Source organism: Carlito syrichta, unplaced genomic scaffold, assembly GCF_000164805.1.
Source record: "Carlito syrichta isolate Samal-C Ts95f unplaced genomic scaffold, Tarsius_syrichta-2.0.1 Scaffold256582, whole genome shotgun sequence".
Lineage (NCBI taxonomy): Eukaryota > Metazoa > Chordata > Mammalia > Primates > Tarsiidae > Carlito > Carlito syrichta.
Genome location: NW_007200678.1, coordinates 135,131 through 158,278, shown reverse-complemented (window position 1 = coordinate 158,278; position 23,148 = coordinate 135,131). Strand labels below are relative to the sequence as shown.

The following is a 23,148-nucleotide window of genomic DNA, read 5'->3' as shown; positions in this document are numbered from 1 at the left end:
CCGATATCAACAGGGTGTCTGAATGAAACGCAATTGTATACCTAACCCTTAACTGTACCCCACAACTTCACAATAAAAAAAAAAAGTAAAAAAAAAAATTAGAAGTTACAATGGTGGCATCCTTTTGGGAAGAGAAAGAGGCATGTGGGAGGTTCCTAGAGACTTGTAATGTTTTATTTCTTGACCTGAGTGTGTTCATTTTTCTAATATTCCCTTCAACTAGATGCTTATAATTTGTATACTTTTCTTTATGCAGGTCATAGTCCAAAAGCAAGTTTTACAAAGTGACCTTATTGTAGAAATCTATTTTCCAGCATGTGCATTATGGAAGAAAATGAGGAATGGATAACTCACACTACATACTAAGACATGGACATGGACAGTGTGCCTGTGTGTGTGCACTGTTGTGTCTGCAACTGGTCTGTGGCCAGTACAATCTGCCCATTTTTGTGGTTTCCATATTTCCTTGCTCTGATTAGTTCTGGTCTCAGAAAGTCAGCAAGAGTAGAGGGGCTAGTGATTTCTATGAAGTGATTTGGAAACCACTGCCAAAGCAATTCAGTGTTTTAAAACATGATTTCAGACTCCATCCTGCCCTGTTCTCCTAGTAGGTGGGGAAAGGGTGCTGACTTAACATAGCTGATAAAGAGCTTCTCCTTGCCCTGGCCCCATGTGAGTCAGACTCCATGTGCAGGAAACTGGGTGACTGTCATCCCAGAGGTGATGTAAACAACATAGGAGACAGCTGCACTACCCAGGCCCTGCTGCCTTCCCTGCCCTTGCACCCACGGGCAACTCAGCACCACTTCTGAGTGGCTGTTCTGAGGTCTCATGCCTGGTCGCATCACATGGCTGAGGCAGTATACATGGGAGAAGCCTGCTAGATAGACCTCTTGAGTACATCTTGACCTTGGATAGGGTACCTCTCGGGGCATTGGGTTCTTTCTCTCTAAATTGGGAGTGTTCTCATACTGTCTTTTCTTCCTGTAGTGACTACTTGAGGTTAAATTAAACACTGCATTTTGGCACCCAAGGTATCATGATTGCTGCTGCACAGAGTGAAGTGATGGGAAAGAAAGGTATAAACAGCCATGGACATCCCTCAGCATGGATGGAGAGACACACCCTTCACTGATCACCACCTCTCAGTCCAGCATTGGAAACAGGAGTCATGCTGGTATCACACTGATGCCAAACACTAATAACTGTGATAGAACACAGTAAACTCACACCTGCAATGCCAGTGGCTGATTCCCACATGCACGATACAGCTGCAGGCTTGCTCCCATGAAGTCACTCCTGGCACCTCTCTGGTTGTGTTGCCTCCAACTTCCCCTTAACCCCTCCTCTCCCTTGATTTCCAACTCCCCTTTCTCCTAAACCAAAGCTTCACCAGGAACAAGAAAGGCCTTCTTCACCCTAACCTGGCAGGGTCTTCGAGAGGCCTGGAGGCTCTCACCAATGAATGGCTCTTAAGTAACATTGCTGCTTAGCCTGAGGAACTGGCATCACTTTCAAGGTGCAGACAGAGAGTGTCATTTCCAAAGTACTGGGAAGTGTTGGTGCTCGTTTAAAGTTGTCAGGGCTGCTGAGAAATATTCCCTCTGCTTATTCAGGGTGAAGGAAGAAGTTAAGAGCCAAGCAGAGGCAGAAATTAATTAAATGCAGGACTTGACCCAGGAACTCCCTGCTCTCTTTCTCCTCTCCAAGTGTGGCAGCCAGGAAAAGGTGCCACTCAGATCTCCTGCCACCATGGATGGCCCCAGCAGCAGGTGTGCTGATCCACCACTGCATTTGTCCCAAAGCCACACTTCCTGTGAGTATGCCTCTGAGGTCCTGATGCAGGCCAGGTGCTGCAAGATGTGAGGTTCCTTCAACAGATGACTTTGGCTTTGGCTCAAGGACTTCTCATCATTGTTTAAAACCAGGCTGCTTATGCCTCTAATCCCAGCTACTGGGGAGGCTGAGGCAAAAGAATCCACTTGAGCCCAGGAGTTCAAAACCAGCCTGGGCAACATAGCAAGACGCCATCGCAAACAACAACAACAACAACAAAAACACCTCCTTCCTTTCCAGATTCCTTCACAAGGGCCAGACTTGTGTTGAGGCCTGAAGGCTCTTTCTGCCTTCTGCTCTCTCCCCTTCCATCCTTCACAGAAGTCTTCCTCCAAACATCACTGGTCATCTGATCATGTCTTGGCATCTGCTTCTCTGCAGACCTGAACTGACACAAATGGAACTTAATGGTTTAGAGAAAACAGGCAGAAAGATGGAGTTTGAGGAGTGGCTCACTGACTACCTGGTGGGCAAAAGGGATGCGCTTCTGAGTGGTTATGTGGGCATGGCCAGGCCCTGGCACAAAGTTATGGTCCAACAGCTCCAAGATTTATTAATAGCACCCTGGGAAGAAGCCTCTGCAACACTGTATGATGATATGAGCACTGGAAAGCTCCGGGAGGTGTGGTGTATACAAGGACTGTGGAGTTGGCTGGTTGCTATAAGATAAACGAGGTACTGGGCAAGCCCATGTTCTCTCCCCTCATCCTTCATAGGCCTTCCCCTAACACATCTCTTGTACATTCATCCTGCTTGGAGTCTACTTGTCAACAGACTTGAAGTAAGTAACTCACCACATCCTCCATGAAAAAGAAAACAGAAAGAGAACCACAGTGTGATTTTAGGGCTGGTTCTCTGGATCTGTTCTGCATGTCCAGAGATGTGTTCTGAGACCACGGGGGATGCTAAGCAGGCTAAACCCCCATGGTCAGGAGTCACGTTAGGAAGTCAGAAAGAATTATGTGCTCATGGTCTGGGGAAGAGAAGCCAGGTTGGTTTGTAGGGTCCCAGAGCCCTGCCCAAGCCTGGCTGGTACCTAGACAGGTCAGGTTTCTGTAGGCTAGGGAGAGGATGTGCAGCCCAGAACTGCCCTGTCTTCCAGAAGGTTAGACGGTAGGCTTATGAATGGGCAGACACTTCAACTGAGGAAAATCAATCCCACAGCATAGCTGTCTCATATGTTTACAGACTGGCTAGTAGTTTCAATGATATGTGTTTCAAGGTCACAAAAGGAGTCACTTAGCTAGGCAGGAAAAAAGGAAAGATTTCATTTTGTTAGTTTAGCAAACTAATCAGTCCCAAGAGTAACACGGAGGTAGAGGAGGCAACTGTGAGCATCAAGAGAGACTCTGGAGAGGTTTGCAGGGACAATTGATCCACTGGCAACTGCTGGCTTCAGTGCCTGGACTAGGTGAGGCACAACCACCTACAGGAAAGAGGAGAGAGCGCCCCACAGCCAGAATCTGGATCTGCCAGGGCCCACGGCAAGGGCCACTCAGGCAGGTACTTAGGGCAACTAAAGTTACGAAATCTTTAGTTTACAAAGTCCCATCACACATATTACCTCATTCTATTCTCCCACAACCCTGGGATATATCAGTTTCTTCATGTGCCAAATGGATAAGCTGCACCACTAATGCACAATAACCTGCCATGGAGCCTAACTGGTCTAACTCAGACTTCTGTTGACAAGTCAGAAGCTTCCCACCCAACCTGGGGTCCACTGGAATTGGAAATTCCAGAATTTCCCAGACTCTGGAATCTGCCAGACTGGGAGCAGAAGCAAGGCTCTGCTCATGACACTCCGTGACCTTACCAGGTGAACCTCTCAGATGTTCAATCTTGTTTCTTATTTTGTAAAACTGTGAAAATAATAAAACATCTCTGTCTTTCAGTTTTTTGTTCTATGCAAAACGATGAAACTAATATCCTTCTTGAATGGTTTTAGAAGTAGAAATAACCTGGGTAGTCAGTGCTGGCAGGCATTCAGAAGGTGGTAGTGGCTGTCATGATTAAGCTGCGTGGATCATAAACTCTAGATGACATGAACAAATGTATAGTCTTGCAATCAAATTTAGCTTCCTCAAGTTTGTGTGGCATATTTAATGTTCCTCATAATTATTACAATGCCTCTCACTATCTGGCAAAAAATGGTGGGCAGTTGATACAAATGACTATAATCACTACTATATTTACAGAGTTAAACCACATTTTTATAGTTTCTCTTTTCTACATGTTAGTTCTTCAGAATTCCTACTATCCAAGGAGATAGTTTTCTCTAGTGTCATGTATAATCTAATTCTCATCATAATTCCACAACAAATGAAAAGACAAAGTTGAAAAGAAATTTGACTCCCCAATAGCCATGCTCCTTCCCTTCCTAAAGGATGAAATCAGGTCCCCTGCCTTCTTTTCACCAAGCATTATTTACCAGGTAATGGTCTAGGCACTAGGGGTACTAAAATGAACAAAACAAGGTCCTGACCTCAAAATCACTCACCTAGTGGAAGTAGCCACCAAGTAAAGGCATGACTCAAATACACTGCACTAAATGTTGACACAGAAGAGACAGGTGCGGCATGGGGCCACAGGGAAGGCACACCTGACCCAGCTTTGGGGTGCCAGTGAGAGGTATGGAATGGCTTCCCAGAGAAATAATACTCAGTTGAGAGTGGAAGGAGAAGTTGGGGTTACCAAGACAGGTGGGGAGGGAGCTCTGGGGAGAAGGGGTATTTTAGAAACAGGAAATGGCATGGTCACCCAGGGACACATTGTGTGCAGGAGGCTCAAGGTGGTCTGGTAGCGGTGGTGTGTACAGTGCTAGGGCAGGAGGAGAAATGATAGGTCTATAAGGTAGGCAGAATCACAGAGCTGCTTTGATGGTGAGGGGTACCCAGTTCCTTCCATTGGCCCAAGGGTCTCTGCCAGTAGCATCAGCTTTTATTCAGCTCTATGGCCTCAAGGCCTAGAACTACACTGATATGCAGCAGACACTCTCTATATATCTGTTAAATGAATGAGGGTTTTAAAAAGTTTAAAACAGTTCTGACAAGATGATAGACTGAACTGATACCTCTTTCCCAACATAAACACAGAAAATGATGGGTAAAATATAACAAAATGATAATTTAAGCATATAATTGAGTATAAAAGAATGATGGAAAAATTCCCAGGTGATTTAAATAATGAAATAAAGGCAGAATCATAATCTTCATCATGGCAAGTGGGGGTTGAGAGCACCAGTCTTTAATATTAGTTATAGAAACTGAGATTTTAATGTCCACAAGAGGTAGAAAACCTGGCCAGGGGCCTGGAACTGAGATCCTCACATAAAGCCAGAATCCAGGGAGGCTGTTGGTCTTTGAACAAGGATCCAGGATGACCTTTCTCACAGTTCAGAGGAGTGTCTATAATTGGCATAGACCAGAGAGAGGCATCTCCTACAAGAAAGGGAGATCCCAAGCCTACACAGCATGTGAGTGTGAAGACTGAATGCACACAACCCAGGTGCTGGGACTCCTAAGCCAAGATGTTAACATCCAAACTAGCAGGACCAGGGAAACTCCTGGGGTCCTGGCAGAACAAATGCAAAAGTGATATAAGAACATACCCACAACCCCTAGTATATCAAATCCCACAGTAAAGACAAGACAAAAAATAAACCACATGAGAAAATGAACCACATAAAGGTGAGTCAATAGACACAAAAAATGGGAGACCTGGTACACTTGGAACTAAAAATCACTGAACAACCTGAAAGACGATATAAAATAAACACAATCAATATAATTAGGAAGATAAAAGAAAAATAAATCATAATGAAAGACTAGTACACCACAAAATAACAGACTGATTTTTTTTGAAGCATCAAACACAACTTTTGAAAATTAAAAATAAAAACTAAAAACTCACATTGGGAAGGGATATTAACAGCAGATTATAAACTGCTACAAGGAGATTAAACTGACAGATATTTTTGAGGCAGTGTCTGAGAATATGGCACTGGCAAATAAGGAGATGAAAAAAAGAAAAGAAAGATTAAATAAGATGGTGGATTTCTAAAAGGAATTCCAGAAGGAGATTTGAGAGAAACAAAGAGACAACAGATAAGAATTTCCAAATGAGTGTAGTTTAGGACTACACTGAGTCCTAAACAATAGACATAAAAGTGAATCCAATCCATTCAGACATAATGTAGTAAAACTGTAGAACAACAAAGATAAAAAATAAGGTCTCAAAAGCAACTGGAATGAAAAGGCAAACGAGCTCATTCAGGCTGCAGAGAGGATAGACTGGAGGTCAACCAGTGAACAACAGGGAGAACAATTTGCAAAGTAGCTCCACAATCCTGGCAGTGAAGATGGCGGTGGCAGTGGAGATGGAGAGATGGAAGCCTTCTGGACAAAGTTCTTTGTCTGTGAAGGTCACCACCATCCACACAGTTGCTCCAAAGTCAGAAGCTTTTCTCATTGTTACTTCCACAGTGCTCGATTCTTACCACCGCCAAAGTGTACTTCATCTTAGAGGGTGCTGGAGTGTACTTTACTATTTACAGAAACCTCTTCAGGCCATGGAATGGGGCTAATTTATCTGTGTCTCCCTAGCAAGATTTTGTACAGAGCAGAGGTTTAACAGATGTTTAACTGAATTATCACAAGTCACTTAATCACTCTTTTAGGCCTTGTTCCTTGCCCTGTGAAGAGACCTCCAAACCCTAATTTGAGAAAAATTAATCAGTCCTAGATTTACTGGATTTAATATTAAAAGCAGGTAAATTTTTCTGCAACAAAGAAAAGGAAGGTGGCCCTTGGATCCATGGACAGCGATCGATGGCACTTCTCAGGGGTAGGGGGAAGTAAGTCCTCACTCTTCTTAGATGCAAATGTGAACAAATTTCAGGAGGTTGACAGTATAATTTGGGGTAAGGAGCTTTACTAATCTAAACAAAGACATAACAGGATCATTTCTTTCTTTCAATGACCTTAAAGTTTTAAGAATGTTTACCCAAGAGTTGTGCCTCTAACTCAAGAAAAGGCAGGGTCCAAGTCCCACCAGAGATGAACAAGTCCAAGGGCCTATCCTCCCTGGAGCTCAGAGGCAGAGATTAGCCCCTGTATGTGGAATGACATAAAGCCAAGGATTAGGGCTACCAGGATGTTCCAGGGAAGGAAGCTGATAAGAGAATCCAGAAAATACAAAAGAAGAGTACCCATTTTTCAGGCCATTCCATTTGAAAGGAAAGATCATTTGGGAGAACTGTCCAACAGCCTCAGCACTTATTCAGGACTTTTTTTGCTGACAGATTGAATTTGGCAAACAGAGATGAATACTAAAATGATTACGAATTATACTGCAGGGAATACTCAGAAGAGAAGAGCAGTAGTTTCAATACCTAGTCGTACCAAATTAATATTCAAGCTAGTTTTTTTCCATAAGTAGAATCTCATCTCTCTGCTGCTGTTGCCTTTATGTTACTTGGCACGAGACAACATGGGTCCCTTAGGGCCAGTGCTGAATATGCTCATTTCCTGAATGCCACTATTACACCAATATTTGGATTTAGACATTCTAGGGGAAATAACTCTAAAAGGAAACAAAGGAACACAGACAAGGCAGAGTCTGGGGACGAGGAGAAACCATAGTCAGAATACATGCTCCTCCATGCTTTACTTCACAATTCACCAGTGGAGAGGAGTCTGCCTTTGGACAGACAACTGAGGGCTGTCAATGGCATGTGAGGCAGTCTCTTCCCTAATCATTGCACTGTAGCCCTGCTGGCCCTGGGGAAACAGAAAGAAGTCACGAGCTGACTTTTCTGCTTGGGAAAGAGAGGCAACGGATACTTTCTGTGGGCAATTTATATGTGAAGCTGGTGAAGATGCATTTTTTTTTTTTTTTAAGAAAGCAGGATTTATTGAGACGACAGAAAAACTCCCACAGAGGGAAGGGACCTGAGAGGGTTGCCTGATAATGCATTTTAACATAACATCTTTGCCAGAGGGGTACTATTAGATCTAGTATTTTGAACAGATAAAGAAACCCGAGGCTTAGAAAGATTACGGAAGTTGTCTAAAGATTGAGAATGAACCCCAAGACTGATTATTATAATCAGTCTTAAAGAGAGATGTCTTTAAGGCATTTGATCATACTTTTCTAGATTGTGGCTCCTATCTAATTTTTTGCACAAAACCTTTCTTTTACAGGTCTTGGGGGAGCAAAGCTTGTCTATATTTATAACCCCTCAATTATTTTCTTACATTGCTTGCTCTGATAGTATGATATTGGGAGCTATGGACAGACCAAGACACAGAGCTAGGCCATTTTCTCCTCTCTTAGTCAAAGACAACCTAAGCTGTTGCCACTAGATATCTAAGAAATAAACTTAAAGGATGGAGGGTTGGTGCCCTTCTCCCACTAAACAAAAACTCTGTGGTCTTTTTTTCAAAGAGCAACAAGTCAGGCCAGACTTGTTGCTAAAGAATGCTTGGTCAATCTTTCCTATTATTAATTAGGGGTACCTGATAGCCTACTATGACATCCTCCTAAAGACAAATGACAAAGAGTAATAATAATGCCTGGAAGGTAATTGGAATGGAGATGTGATCATGAGGTACCCAGTAATTAGCTTCTGCTATAACAGAGCAAGAGTTCTTGAGGAAGACATGAGTTTCTCCTCTTAAAGGCAATGTACAGTTCTATTGGCATATGTCTATGTGTTTCCCTTCACTGGATGAAATTGAATAGCTTGGATATTTAAACACTGTATTCAAGTCTAGGTTGAGATTACCCTTGCCACTGACTAGAGTTTCTAAGAGCAGCAACTTGAGACCATTGTCTTCCATTTGTTCTTTCCTCAGAGTAAATGTGATAATGTTGATTCTGCTTCTCATAGCTGTGGCAAGTTACCTTGAGCAAGTTAATTTAGCTCCTTAGGCCTCAGCTTCTGCAAATTGTATTCTGCAAATACAACAATAATAAAAGAACACACCTTTGGTTGTTACAAGGATTAAATGGGATGACAAACGTAAAGTCCCCTGTACTGTACCTAACACATAGTAGGTGCTCAATGGTAGCTGCTATTATCATTATCATCCTCATCTTCATCATGAGGGCACATTACCTGTGCCTCACTCACTACCACTTTTACTGTCTCACAAACAAAAATGTACAGACAAGGAGGCAATCTGTGATGAAGAAAGGAAGTGATATAGAATTATGCCAGGTGCCACCTTTCCAACAAGGCCATCAATTTAAATCTCTGTAACTACCCACAAATTCCCCTGCTATAAAATTCACAAGGTAGACAATAACAACAAATCCAGAAACACAAGTACAGCCAGACAGTGAGTAGAGAACTGCAACAAAAGAATGAGCAGGCACATGACTGAAGACCAAAAGTGGGTGGGTCTAGAGGACAGCTGGGGCATGGAAGGAAGGTCTGCCTTGGAATCTCCTTTTTTCCTCCCAGGAATTAAACTTTTAATTTGTGCAACTCAGATTTTATCAGAACAACATAGAGACTCCCAGAAATGTAGAACATAAACATTTCCTCCTTTTTCCATGCCTCATCTCTTCTTGTCCATCCCCATCCTCCAACTCAAAATAAGTTGGGTTCCTGGGTTATATTTCACTAGGTGCTAAAGAGCAGGAAATATTCCCCAAGGATTTGTGTGCCCTTCCCATAGGGGTGTTTTGAAAATATGACAAATAACATAATTATAGGTTAGTCTATTGGGCATCATACTTGGGTCACTATTAAACTGCTTTTGTCTTAGAAATGTGGTGTCCCTTCTACTCATTTCTCTCTTCTTACAGTGCAAGGCAGCCAGAGCTCTCAGTTTAAACAGGTAGACTCTCATTACATTTTAGGGCTACAGGAGAACTGGTGAGCATTCTGAGATTCTTCAAAGTGATAGCTCTCTCACTGGCAAAGGCCTTTGGTGGTATTGTTTCTATGAAAAAATATGTTTCAAGCAGAATCTCAAGATAACCAAAGATCTTAAAAGTCCTCCAGAGCTAATGCCTAGTTGATATATATGTATGACAAGTGGCTTCTTAGTTTCAGTCAAGACCCTTTGGTGGAAAAAAGGAGATTCCAAGAATTTACTCTCTCCCATGACCTAAGTGCTTACTAAAATTTGATGTATAAATATATGGAGTGGCAATATATTTATTACATCCAGTTCCACAACAGAATTTTATCCTTAAATCTAATAGACAGCTGCCTCTGAAATCTACCTCAAACACATCACAACTTCTCCTATACAAGTATTCCAAGTCCTATACTTAGGAGCAAAGAGATCTTACAGGAGAAATTATGCCAGTTATTTTCTAGTACAGTAACAAGAAGTATGATTCCCTTCATTAGAACCTCTTAGCAAGGGAAACCCAGTGTCAGAAAGCCCATAGGTACCACTGCTACACAACATGTGAGGTGACACTGTTTCCCACTGTATGACTTACTTGTTGCTGTCACGGTACTCATAGATGTGACATCCTTGAGGCAATCCAGTCTTATGGTCCAGAGTAAAAGCAAGCTTTAGCTGAATAGAGAGGAGAAAAATAAGCTTTAGGAAATAGGCTCTATTCATTCCAACAGTTGAAATTAAAAAACAAAAACTCAAAGTCATACTTTCTCCAGCTGATGTATTGTGGAGAACCTGGGCCTGCCTGATCTGGGAAGAGTCCACACCTAACAGTCACCCTCTTGTCAATGAGGACTATTACCAGGACTCTATTTGTCCCTTCGGCATGCAACCAATGCATTGAATAAGCACCACTCTATGCTAGACATAAGTTAGCTGAGGGGGAAGAACAGTGACGACAGGAAGGCAGGGCCTCCTTCATGAGCCTTATAGTCTAGTGGAGAAGACAGATAGCAGTCAAATAATTACACCAACGAATATATATGTGCAAAACTTTAAATTGAAATAGGTTCTCTGAAACAGGAAAAAAAATCCCCATGTTTCTATGAAAGTAAATAGCCTGACCTCAATAGAATGGGGGTAAGGGAAGGTTCCCCTGAATCAGAAGAAAGAAGAGAAGGGGAGTAGAGAGGGTTATCCTGGGCAGAAAGCACAGCATATAGAGAGACCCTAGGGCAGGAGCTGAAGGAACTGAAGAGTGGTGGGTGAAGCTGGGCTCTTCAGAGCTCCTGGGACATAGTGGGCGACTCTGGGGAGGAAAGCCAGGTAGAAGATGCAGACATTCCTGGTCACACTGGAACTTTTGGCCCTTACTTCAACAGCAAAGGAAAGAAAAGGAAGGGGTGGATAAGGCGATCAGAGTACTGTTCTGGCAAGATCCCTCTGGCTACAGTGCAGACCACAGACCACAGACCACAGGGTAGAGAGCAGAAGCAGGAACCTGTGGGAGGCAGCCACTGAGGAGTCAGGGGAGTGACCATGGGGGCTAGGACTAGAGGGAAAGAAATGGACAACATTAGATAAATTTTAGAATTAAAATTTTAGAAGTAGAATTAACAGGATATGCTGATGGATTTCATGTTGGCAGTGGCAAGGACAAAAAAAGAAATCAAGATGGTTCAAGCTTTTGAACAATCAGGCAGGTGATGTTCCATTGCTGAAAGGGAAGACTAAATTTGGGAACGGGTAGGGAGTCAAAAGTTTGATTTTGGACACGTTAACTTCGTGATATTCACTAGCGTTCTTCCTATGGAAAATCAGGAACAGGAACTCTGGTAAAGTCTTCCTTCTAAATTCCAGAGGGGAGTGCTCAGGTGAGTGTAGAACTCCTACAGAGCTTAGGAAGGTTCAGAGTATCCTACTAGAGCTGAGTTGGTTATGACAGCCTTAACATTCCCAAATGTAGAGCCAGTTTCTATACTTATAAATGCACTGGGTTTTTAGATCATCAGGGAAATTTTAACTGCACATTAGGAGGATACATCACTATACGTCTTTTTTTGTTTTTGTATTGTTTTGTTTTGTTTTTAACTGCAAGGCTGTTAATACAACTAATTATCTGCATCATTAGATACTGGGCAGTTTTTCACTTCCTTAGTGGGAAAGGAGCTCACAGGAATGGTTTGTCCTCTTACTGACCCAGATGAAAATACAAAAACAGAAACAAGCCCTTCTTTACCATCATGAAGCCAGGAACTTCAAGCCAGGAACTCTGTATGTTTCCCCTACAGAGCATTGCTTGAATCTTCCCAGCCCTCTCCTACAGTAAAATAAAAAATCATTTAAAAAGAACCTACTAATTACAGCCTTTTCTCTCTACTTTTCTCTTTGCAGCTGAGGTCAGGCCTACATTCATTCTGTCCTATTCGAGTCTGCATTGCTTAGAAATTTTCAGTCTTTGACTCAATTATTCATATTATGAGTTTATGACTTAGAAAAATTATCAGACATGTAGGAAAAGTTTTATTTGCAAGACTATTTCCCTCAGTGTTATTTACTGTAAAGACTCTAAAAGTCCAGCAATAGTAAAAGATTAAACAAACTATCTACAGTCACACATGGACTAGCAGGCAGTTGTTACGTTGCTTAGGAAGTATTTTTTACCAATTCAGGAAAATATGTGGGCAAATGAGATAAAATAGGATGCACACTTGATTATATAGTTGTACCATGAAGACGACATAAAAAAAGAACAAGACTGCATAGAAGAAAGACTAAAAGAAAAGATACCGAAATGGCAACACAGTGGTTATCACTAAGTGAGAGGCTCCAGGTGATTGCTTTACTTTCTCTGCATTTTCAAAATTCTTCATAATAAGCATATGTTACTTGGATTTGGGGTAAAAGACTAATATGCTTTCCGCCTTGTTTTATCACTGGTGATTCTTACTTCCTTACAGAATTGTAAGTCCTCCTGAGTTTCCTGTGTCTTTTGGTCCCTGTTTTCTGGATAGCTGGTCTTGGTGGAATGTGTTATGCCTGTCCTACTAGTCACTAGACCCAAGAAGTGTAGCATTCAGCTTTCCAACCCATATCTAAGCATCTTTCTTGCTCCCTTATCATGAAAGAAGGCACTGGGTTAGAAAGGACTGAGCCACTGGGCTGGTATAGGCATGCAAGGAAGGTGAACTGGCAAGGCAGGCTGAATGAAGGAATGTGTGGACTTCATTTTGTCAGAAAGGAGAAGCCATGTCAAGTTTCAGGGCAGAAGACAGAGACCACTTTAATAGTCAGGTTGAAAATGATGTGAGAGAGGTGGAGAAAGGCCTCATAGGAGGCTGCTACAGTGGCCTGAGAAGATGAGGATCTGGATTATTGGGGTACAGTAGGGATAGGGCACTGGGAGACAGCTAAGAGACAAGATTGACAAGGCTTGGAAGTACATACACATTTGGTATGTACAAATTTGGGAGCCTGCCTCCCAACTGAAACCTATCTCCCAACCCCTACTCAATCCCAGGACTCCCATGACTAGGTGAAAAACAAGTGATGAGGTAGAATTGGTTGTCCTCAATCATGAAGGAACTATGGTATATTTAATTCCAGAAAGATTCTCAAAATCAGGAATCTGTGTACACACCAATTCAACAACAAGGCAAATCAATAGAGGTGGCGATTAGGTATTACTATTTCCTTTTTTATGGAGGAAGAAACTGAGACCAAGAAAGGTTAATTTGTCTAAATCACAATTATAACTAGAGTTTCAACCAATGTTCTTTCCACCTTCCCAGAGTTACAGGACTCGGTGATGGTCTAGATATAAAGTTAGTAAGCAGGGAAGGAATCAAAAACAATGTTCAAGATTCTCTGCCTCAGGTTACTCACCCTGACAGGTTTGGTAGAAGAGTTTGAGCTCAGTTTGGGATGGCTGATTTTAAGGTACCTGAGAGGCATCTAGAACAGAGGACCAGTATGCTGCTGTGTATACAGTTCTGAAGTTTATAAGCAAGACTGTATTCTGAAGGTATAAATTTGGGACCCTTCAGATGGTAAGATGACACTGAAGCTATTGGTATAGTTAAGATTGTCTGGAAAGAGTGAAATGTCAGGAAATGGGGATCATGAGTGTATACAACTCTTTTAGCAAATTAGACAGTGGTGGAGAAGAGGCAAGATTAATGAAATGGAATGGGCTAGAATAGAGGGAGGTGGTACTGAAGGGGAATGCATTTGAAGATGACAGACATCTGTTTAAAGGCTGACAAGGAGGCACAATGGAGGGAAAGGTGGAAAACATAAGAAAGATAGAGATAACTGAAGAGTCGAGGTCTCTGAGATGACAAGGTGCTGGAATCCAACACACAAGTAGAAGGCCCTTTCATTACTGAAGGAAGAGGGAAGGAAAGGAAGGGATGCAGACAGATCACATGAGTAGAAACTACTTTTGTTACTGCAGGAGGAGGGAAGGATTGGGCAGGGGGTATTTGGAATATCCTAATATGATTTTTGTGCTTCCCTGAAAATTAGAAGGACAAACTATCTGCAAGAAATAGGAAATCTGGTGAAAGAAGGAGTGAAGTTTGAGGAAAGTTGATGAAGGAAAGTTTGAAACTGCTTCTTTGAGGTATAGGAAAAATAGTTGACCAGAAAAGGGCATAATGATTGCTGGAGGCATTAGGGCCCTACTGAGGCCACAGGATGTTACCATAACACCCACCTGTCCCATTGTTACTTTTTTCTAGCAACCTAGATATTAGCATGAAGAAAGTTAGGTTGGTCCAAAGCTGACTATTTTCCAAGAAGGTTTGAGGAAAGAATAATAGGTTAAGAGAGTGGAGATATGATAACAGATGGACCAGGGAATCTAAGGGGGGACAGGAAGGAAATACAAAAGAAAGGGGCTGAGTGGGGTGGGGTTGTGGGATTGGCAGTAGTGGAAATCTGCCTGGGGAAGTGGGGGCATACCTCATTAACAAGGGTACCTGCATAATGAACATTTTCATGCCTAACCCTGAATTGTATCCCAAATCTTTAAAATGAAAAAAAAAAAAATTAAAAGAAAGAAGAAAGAAAGAAAGAAAGGGGCTGATGGGGAAAAAAAAAAAAAAAACCCAGAAAGTTCTGGGTGGCAGATAGCTTGTATGGAGTTAATATTTACTGAGCAAGTCTTCTGTCCTAAGCATCATGCATCTGTGGTCTTACTTAATCCTTACAACAGTCCAGCAAGGTCAATTCCTATCCCTATGTTACAGAGGAGTTTAAGGATTTGGCCCACATTAGTAAGCAAGTGGCAGAACTAAAGTGTATAGCCCATGTTGCAAACCACTGGGCTAAACTGGCCTCCTAGGTGTGTATGTGAGGTCAAGGAGACAAGCTGTAGAAGTCATTGGGTAAGGGAGTTGGAGGGACTGAGGTTGTGGTCAGAGAGCAGGCTGTGTGACTGACCTTGAAGACAGCCTGTCAAACACAAGATCCAAGGAGAATCAAGAAATAGAGAGTCGAAGGTAGGGGTGGGAGATCTTCCACGAGGGGTCTGAAATTAACCCAGGATATCTCCCAGATAAAGCAAAATCTGTCCCTACAGGTGTGTAGGTGCTTACTATGTTCAAGGTTCAATACATGAATGAATGATTTCCATTGGTCCCTGTAACAGACATGGATGTATACCTAGCAGGCATTTCCTCCTTCCTAAGGATACCCTCGTTTCACCCAGCTATTCATACTCCTACTCCTTCCCCAGTCCAGAGGTTGCAGGGTGAAGCAGACCCAATCTCCAGATACAAGGCTAGACTTGGCAGTTCTGAGGTAAGAAACCCAAGTCAACCTGGTCCTAGAAACTGGTTCAGGAATGGTCACGGTATCTCTCTCTTACCCTCAAAACTCCCTCTCTGTTGGCAATTTTTAAAATTTATTGTAGAGATGAGGTCTCACCAAGTTGCCCAGGTTAGTCTCAAAAACCTGGGCTCAGGCAATCCCCTAGCCTCATCCTCTCAAAGTGCTGGGATTACAAGTGTGAGCCACCGTGCCTGGCCTCATCCTTTCTCTTAAGGACACTGACATATGATATTTCTTCCTGTTCCTTTGGCTTTGCTCTCCTAATCTACTCTCCACAACACAGCTGAGTTATCTTTATAAAGCACAAACATGGTGACACTTCCTTAAGTACCGCTGATGGCTTCCTGCTGTTGGAGATATAAAAACGAATTAACACATCCCAAATTCTCTGGAGGCTAGTTGCTCACGTGAACAAATAAGGACTGTAACCGGAGAACAGAAGGGGTGAACCTGTGCTAAGGAAGGTGTAGTGATCAGGGAGATCCTCAGGGTAAGCAACAGGAGTCTTAAAGGACAGGGGAGGGCTGCCCTCTCCCACCCCCACAGAGCTCCATGCACTCCCCTATGCTGTACAGCTCCCTGTAGTCTCAGGCCTCTGTGCCCATCCTCATGCTGAATTTGCTTCCAGGGAAGGCCTTCCTGCCCATCTTCTTGTCCATCCTCTGTCAAAGTGGCTCTGACCTTTCGTTATTCTCTTCTCTGGCATGTCAGAGGCAGGGTCTTTCTCCCAAGAGAGTCTGAGGGCTCCAGGTGGATAGCTTCACCAGGTATCCTGGGCACTCAGTGCCCTCTTCATTGTCCACAGCAGGTATCTAATTTCATTCCTTCATTTTTTATTTCTCCTTTTCCTTCAGTAAAGAAATTCTGCTTTACATCTGCCCCCTTCTCAGTAACTACCACCAGATGACAAGCAGTGGCTCAAACACTCTCAGTGTTCAGGTATTCCCCCTCTTGTCAGGGCTTCTGAAGCAGCACATGGTCCTTCCCTCAATAATGGTTCCTGAAAGCTTCCTATCCATCAGGCATGGCAAGAAAAGAAGCAATGCCAGCACTCTGGTTGCAATCAAGGCCTGCAGGGAGCCACCCACAGAGTAGCTCAACTTGAGAAGACATACTGCAAAAATGGTAGTCACTCAGACATCACAAGGTCTTTGTCTTTCCAGAGGCAGCTGCCACATCAAGCAGAAGAGTCCACCACTACCCAACCCTTTACCTGGGAATGGGCTTGCCTGGGTGGATAGTTTCCAGCACTACGTTCCTGGTGTTGAGTGAAGGAAGGAAGTGAAGGGCCCAAGAAGCAGTAGCAAGGCTGCTTTGTCAGCCTCCACCAGCAGAGGACAGAGGACTTTAAATGGACCCTGTTAGAGGCAAGGTTTTCATCCCAACAAAGGACTTTTTTTCTCCCTTAGGCAGAAAACGGGCTGTAACTGAAGAACAGAAGAGGCGAGACTGTGCTAAGTAGGGTGTGCTGATCAGGGAGATTCTCAGGGCAGACAACAGGACTTCTACTTTCAGGGGCTCAGGCTGAGGTCTCACAGAAGAGTGGGCTCTGGGTAGCCAGAGCATGAGACTTCCGTTGGGACCCTTCTGACTAGGCCTCCTGCTCCCAGGATGGGTGCCAGGAAATCATGTGAGTGAGCTCTAGAAACTGGGGTGAGTTGAAGGGGCTATGGCCCTTGGGAGAGGAGAATTCTCCTCCCAGGCTCTAGGAACATCAGGTGTGGGCATTGCTAGGGTTGACGGGCCTGCCCTCCTCTGGGTTCTTTGGGTGGGATGGCAAGGTAGACAGCATGATCTCCTCCGCTGGTAACAGAAGAGCAACAATTATGAGTAACTAAGGACTCTGTAAGGCTTCCTCAGGTTCTCAGATATTGCTGCTTGGGGATGATACTTCAGGAACACCTTAGGGGAAAAATGTCCCAGGCTAAGCGAGAGAGGGATGATCTATGGAGTCATTTAATGTAGTTATTAAAAGACATGTGATCTTACTTTGGATCCCAGCCCAATGGAGCTAGTGGGCCAGACTACACTCATAAAAAAGAGTAATGGGACAGGACAGAAAAGGGTGGCTAAGCAAGTATGCCAGGTGTTCCCCTGGGCTAGTGAGCAAGTCAGTCTTGGTTGGCTCAGGTGCAGTCATACTTGGAGAACATTCTGAGCAGCTCACTTAGCACTAAACTCCATCAGTTAAGGAAGACACAAGCTCAGAGCTTCTGGTGCTTTTGAAAACTCCTGGCCTGACCTTGGAAGGGCAAAAAAATGAGTTAAAAAGTTTAGGAATTCCCTGTCTTGTCCACAGTAGCTCCAAGATGACCTTTCAAGGGCAACTGGGTCTCTTTTTGCCCATCCTCTGAAAGATACTTTTAGCCCCCCTGCAGGACATAGCTGTTCAACTTTCTCTGCAGGCTGCTCCATGACTGAACAGGGGGACCTGAGAACTTAGCTCAGAGCTCCCTTCACAGGGTGTAATGAGAGAGGTCACTGGCAAAAGTAGAGTGTTAGTTCTTTGGCCAGAATTGTTACAGTTCAAACCAACATGGGTTCTCGGGGAGGCCTGTGAGTTTGTTTCAATCTGCTAGCTATTAGGACTAAGGTTCAAACACAGGTCAAGGCCAGCTTGGGAAGCCTCCAGCCTCCCCATGGTTGACTCTTCCCCTCATAGTCCACTAGGTCTTGTAGGGTGTCCAACTCTTCCGTAAGCTGAGAGAAGCAGATCCTATCGCAAGTCAAACATTTCAGGTATGCCGTTTATGGCATACTTAAAAAGAACATAAAAGTTACTTCTACCTGCAGCCTTGGTTTTCTAATTTAAAAATCCGATTAGAAGGAAATCTCCACATTTTCAAAGGTGATCTTGAGTTTTTCTTCTTTAGTCTTCACTGTTTGGTTTGGATTTCCTAAGCATCAGTTCTTTTTTTCCATCTCCTCTTTGCTTTCTTTTATAAGACAAAGATGCTGTGGACTTTGCTTTAACTTGGTTAACAACGATTCTATGGTAATGTATTAAATTTCTTTCTCCTAAGTCCACTGAAGTCTTTTTGGACTTGGAGAGAGCTTTTTAAGAAAGAACTTGCTCATTCAGCAGGATTTTCCTCCCCACCCCAAGCTCTGGTTCTGACCTGGAAAAAATAAGAGTGAGAAAGAGCAAGAGAATCCTGCAGTCCTGACGCTCAACTTCACAAACCACAAAAAAGAACCTTGCTCCAGTAACGTAATCATGGAGATTTCTGGCACCTTGGTCTTTCAAGAAAAATACATCCATCTGCTGGCACAGGGACCCATCAAACTAAATCCTGTTCAGCATGGAGTTCCCAATTCATTAGTGTTGGAAAGTCTATAGCGAGGCTGGCCGCTCCCATTGGATGACGCCTCCCTGCAGCGCCGTCTGTAAACCCTACAGCTGTGTTTTCACTTAAGGCCACTTCTCCTGACTCTGCTGCACCTAGTTCCAGAGGCTTGTTCTATTCTCATTAAGGTTAAAAATGACAGGACAAGAATTCTTCAATGCTGAGGTTTTACTTGCTGAGAAGAAAAAGTGTCTGTCTCTAGAACTATGGTCAACTCATATGGAAAGCTGCTCTTTAGGAAGAAGCCAGTCTCAGGAGAGAAGGGCCCGGGGGCAGCCCTCATGCCCACAGGTCCAGTCGCCTCCTCTTCTGAGAATGACTCATTGCTCACCAGCAAGACCAGGGCAGGAGAGCTCTGCTCATCACTGTTCCACACAACCTTCTGCCTTTATTATTGGGTGATCCCAGCAGAGAAGAGCTTGTTCCTTATCCCAGGATCTCCTTTAGTAGAACAGAAGTTCCTTTGCCTCAGCAAACTTCTGATTAGAGCATACCCAGCCATTGGGCCATGTTTTTGTCTCTCAAATTTCTGAGCAACATGATAATAGTGAATACAAAGCATGATGAGCAAGTTTACATGTATCACCTGCAGTCAGTTGAAAGGAGAGTGAAAAGCTGGAGCATTTTTGAGAATTTTCATGGTCAAAGAGGGTGATTTTGTTGGAACATTACCATATCAAACCATTTGTGGTTGGGGCTCTGGGGTCTCAGGGGCTGGAGTCGCCCAAAGCTGCTTCCACAGTGTCAGTGTTGACTGCATAGGGCCACTTCAAATGCATGGAGGTGGTTGTGCATCTAGGAAAGATGCTGTCTAGGCTTTCTTGTGTATAGAAGATATCAATTCTGCCACCTACCTTACTGCTTTCTAAAGCTTGTGGTTCTGCTGCCAGCAGTGTAGAGTACCCAGCTGCCAAGTCAAAGTCTCCCCCTCCAGAGTAGCTGCTACGTAGCTTTGATTACACACTCAGCAAAGAGAAGGGAAAAGAGTCAGAAGCAGCTTGAGTAATAGGCTATCCACTCACTCAGGGAGCTGTTCTATGCTTTATCCTGGAATCAAATTAGGCTACAGAAAAGTTATATATGAAGACCATATTAGTATGCTTTCTAACAGACTTGCCTTCCTCAAGGGTATTTTAATTAATAATGTCCCTCTATTTTCACCAAAGTTTGTCTTAAGAAATAGTCTTATAAAATGTCTTCACTTGTCATAAATGCAAAAGTTATCCACTGTAACATAGAATGTTCCCAATATCAAGCCTCATGTGAGAAATTGCTTTAAGGTGCTAGGAAAAATATTCCTCAATTTTCAATGAGGTTTGTTATAAGAAATAATTTTATGAAAAAACCTCCCCTACCCCTACCCCATAATAAGAAGGTCTACTGTCATTCTGGTATTGAAATCAGAAAACACAAAGCCAAGTCACAGGAACTGTGTCTATCCTTATAGATGTCATGTTACTCTGCTCCTTTTCTTTCTATTGTATTCATTTCACTGTTCATTTTCTTTGATTTAAGTCCTCTCATTCTTTTTGGCAACAGATGAGGGTATATACAAATAAAGCAAAGTTCTTAAAAATATAAGCCAAACATACATAAAAATATAAGATCTAGGCAGGTTTGCATACAACTTGAAACGGTGATCATGATGGTAGGCATTCAGTTCATGGAAGAAAGAAAATGGGTTAATCCCATACAATCCTCAGAGCGAGTGATCAAGCTGGCTCTATTCTTAAAAAAACAGGAGAGAGCAGAATGATCTTCTAGGGAATTGGCCTCAGTTTCCAGGGACTTGAGGAGTTGGGGAGTTATATAACCCTAAGCAGGAAGCCAGCAACTCTGGCTTTGTCTCTGTTCTCTTCCAGATTCTGGGGTGGTGGTAGAGTTCTGATGGACTTAGACTTTACACCTGTAAAATGGAGCTATGTTCCTCTATGGTTTGTTTTATGGGTGAATGTGAGATACTTCTTTAAGGTTTATTGGAAGAATGCATCTGTAATAAGGCCTTGCTGTATTAGTAATTACAAGAGAAGCTAAGATTTCAGAAGGACCACTGCTCATATCTTTGGATATTTTAATGAGAAGCAAGTGGCAACGAAGAGTTCTCCTGCACTGGTCACCTTCTGTAGTCAAAAAGCAGGCAAAGTTCATAACTTGTTTCCATATGAATTATGTTTCCTTCCTCTCAGATAAGGCCAAGTATATGAACAGTATATTCGAGGACAACATTGCCATCTTCAGTCGCTTCTGGTCCTGGAGTAGTCAATCTACTCCCCTCCCCCACTGTCTGCTCCCCTGCTCCTGTACCCTGATCTCAACTTGCAGCAAGGGGCTTAGCAGCACCTCCTAGCAGAAGAATCACTCCCTATTACCATCTAGCCACAAAATGCCCATTATTCAGACATCACTTAGTGGATTGCTCAGAATACCTGGAAGGGGCACCTATGGGGCCTGTACCTGGAGTTACCTGAGGTTCCTATTCCCATCCAAGATAATTATTTGTGTCTTAGCCTATTTTCTTTATAGAACAACATATCAATCTAAGAGATGCTGTTCTACCTGTGGCAAAAACCAAACATCATATAGATATTGTGAAGTTTAACAATAGTATAGACACAAGTTTATAGTTAAGATGAAATGCAAAGACCAAATGGAGGGTATTAGGAAGGGCCAGAATCCATTAAAAAGGAAAATGAATAAGCGTTCTATTTGTCATGCTAATGATGAAAAATTAGCTTTGGTAACAGAGAATCCTTGGATAATCTCACATAGTTGAAAATCACTGAAGAAACTGGACATAACATTAAATATTTAAAAAAATAAGTTTCACAATAATCTTAGGGGAGCTTTTACATTAATCAAAAACTTGTTTTCCCTCTAATCTCCATATAATCTTTCTAGGGGCTCTGAGACTGGAATTCAGGGAATAGTCAGAGGCTCTCAAAGTCTAACTCTCTAGTCTAATCTAGATCTTCTAGGCTAACTTTCTGCCCATTAGACTAGATAAGTTCTCTTTCTAGCATTCCAGAGTTTATGCTTTTGCTTTTTCCTTCCTGCCTGGGACACAGGTCTTATGAAATGAACAACGAACTTATTCTGCTTGTGAACACCTGTACCTACAAAACAGCCAATAGGAAAACACTTAACCAGTAGAAGGCCGCTTACTAGAGAAGTAAAGGGTATAACCTTTTTAGACCATCTGCTTCTGAATCTTAGCTTTATATACTATTAATTATGCAATCTCAAGTCATTTTTCCTCTTTGTACCTCAGTTCTTTCCTGTGTAAAAATGAGATAATAACAGTATATATTTCACAGGATAGTTGTGAAAAGTAAATGAAGACAAACACATTAGAACAGTGTCTGGCTATAGCAAATATTCAATAATGTAATTCCTGATGAGTTGAGGTCAAAACTAAATACATCATATATGGGAACAAGCTGATTGGGACTCGACATTTCTAAATGTGATCACTCTAAAACCTGAGGAATTTTCACAATAATAGGGTCTAATTTCTTCATGTAAGCAATATTTGGGAAACCATTCTCTATCTACAGGATTCCCTGAGACTGCAGCAGGAGGATGCAATGCTTCCAAGTCTCGCTGTCTGCCTCACCAGCCTTGTGGGCATTACTCTGCTATTCTGCGACCATGGTGACACGGAGTCCTCTATCTCAGGGCAACTCTGATTTTATTCTCCAGTAATGCTTGCACCAGTGCTGCTGCAGACTGTAGCAGCATTAGGAAGAACCTAGGCTTCTAGATGAAGTTCACTACTCAAAAGAAAAGCTTCCATGACCCTGCCAGGCTGGCAGATGTGCCTCAACATGAAGGCTGCCCAGCACCTCAGCACTAGCAGCAACTTGTCCTTAATCTCTGCTTGGGGAAGGAAAAGGACACAACAGCCTGTCAGAGCATGGCAGAGGGCTGGCTTCTGATAGTTTGGATACCAGAAAATTGCTTCTATCATTGTCTGCTTCTTCTCAGTTATTTTCAAGTTGAAACCTGTCTCTAGCTGTGTATTTATTTAACTATCATATTGTCCCAGCTAGATTGTAAATTCCAGTGGAGAAATCCCAATTGATTACTCTTTATTGAATAAGGCTTTAAACTAAGGTGATGCAGGGTCATGTAATAAACAGTAGGATCACAGGTTCCATATTCAACCAGATACTGCACCAAGAATTTTATGTGTCCAAATACTATTGCCCCCTTTTTTTTTTTGAGTTGGAGTCTCACTCTGTCGCCCAGACTGGAGTGCAGTGGCC

The 23,148-nt window shown here is 42.8% G+C and overlaps 1 protein-coding gene across 1 annotated transcript in view; it reads right to left on the bottom strand.

The window, feature by feature from the left end:
- Positions 1 to 23,148, bottom strand: part of DIS3L2 (DIS3 like 3'-5' exoribonuclease 2) — a 151,238-nt gene that overhangs the window by 27,722 nt on the left and 100,368 nt on the right. The window contains exon 6 of the mRNA XM_008052111.1: positions 10,300 to 10,379. Within this exon, the coding sequence (XP_008050302.1) occupies positions 10,300 to 10,379 (80 nt within the window). The remainder of the gene's footprint in view (positions 1 to 10,299; positions 10,380 to 23,148) is intronic.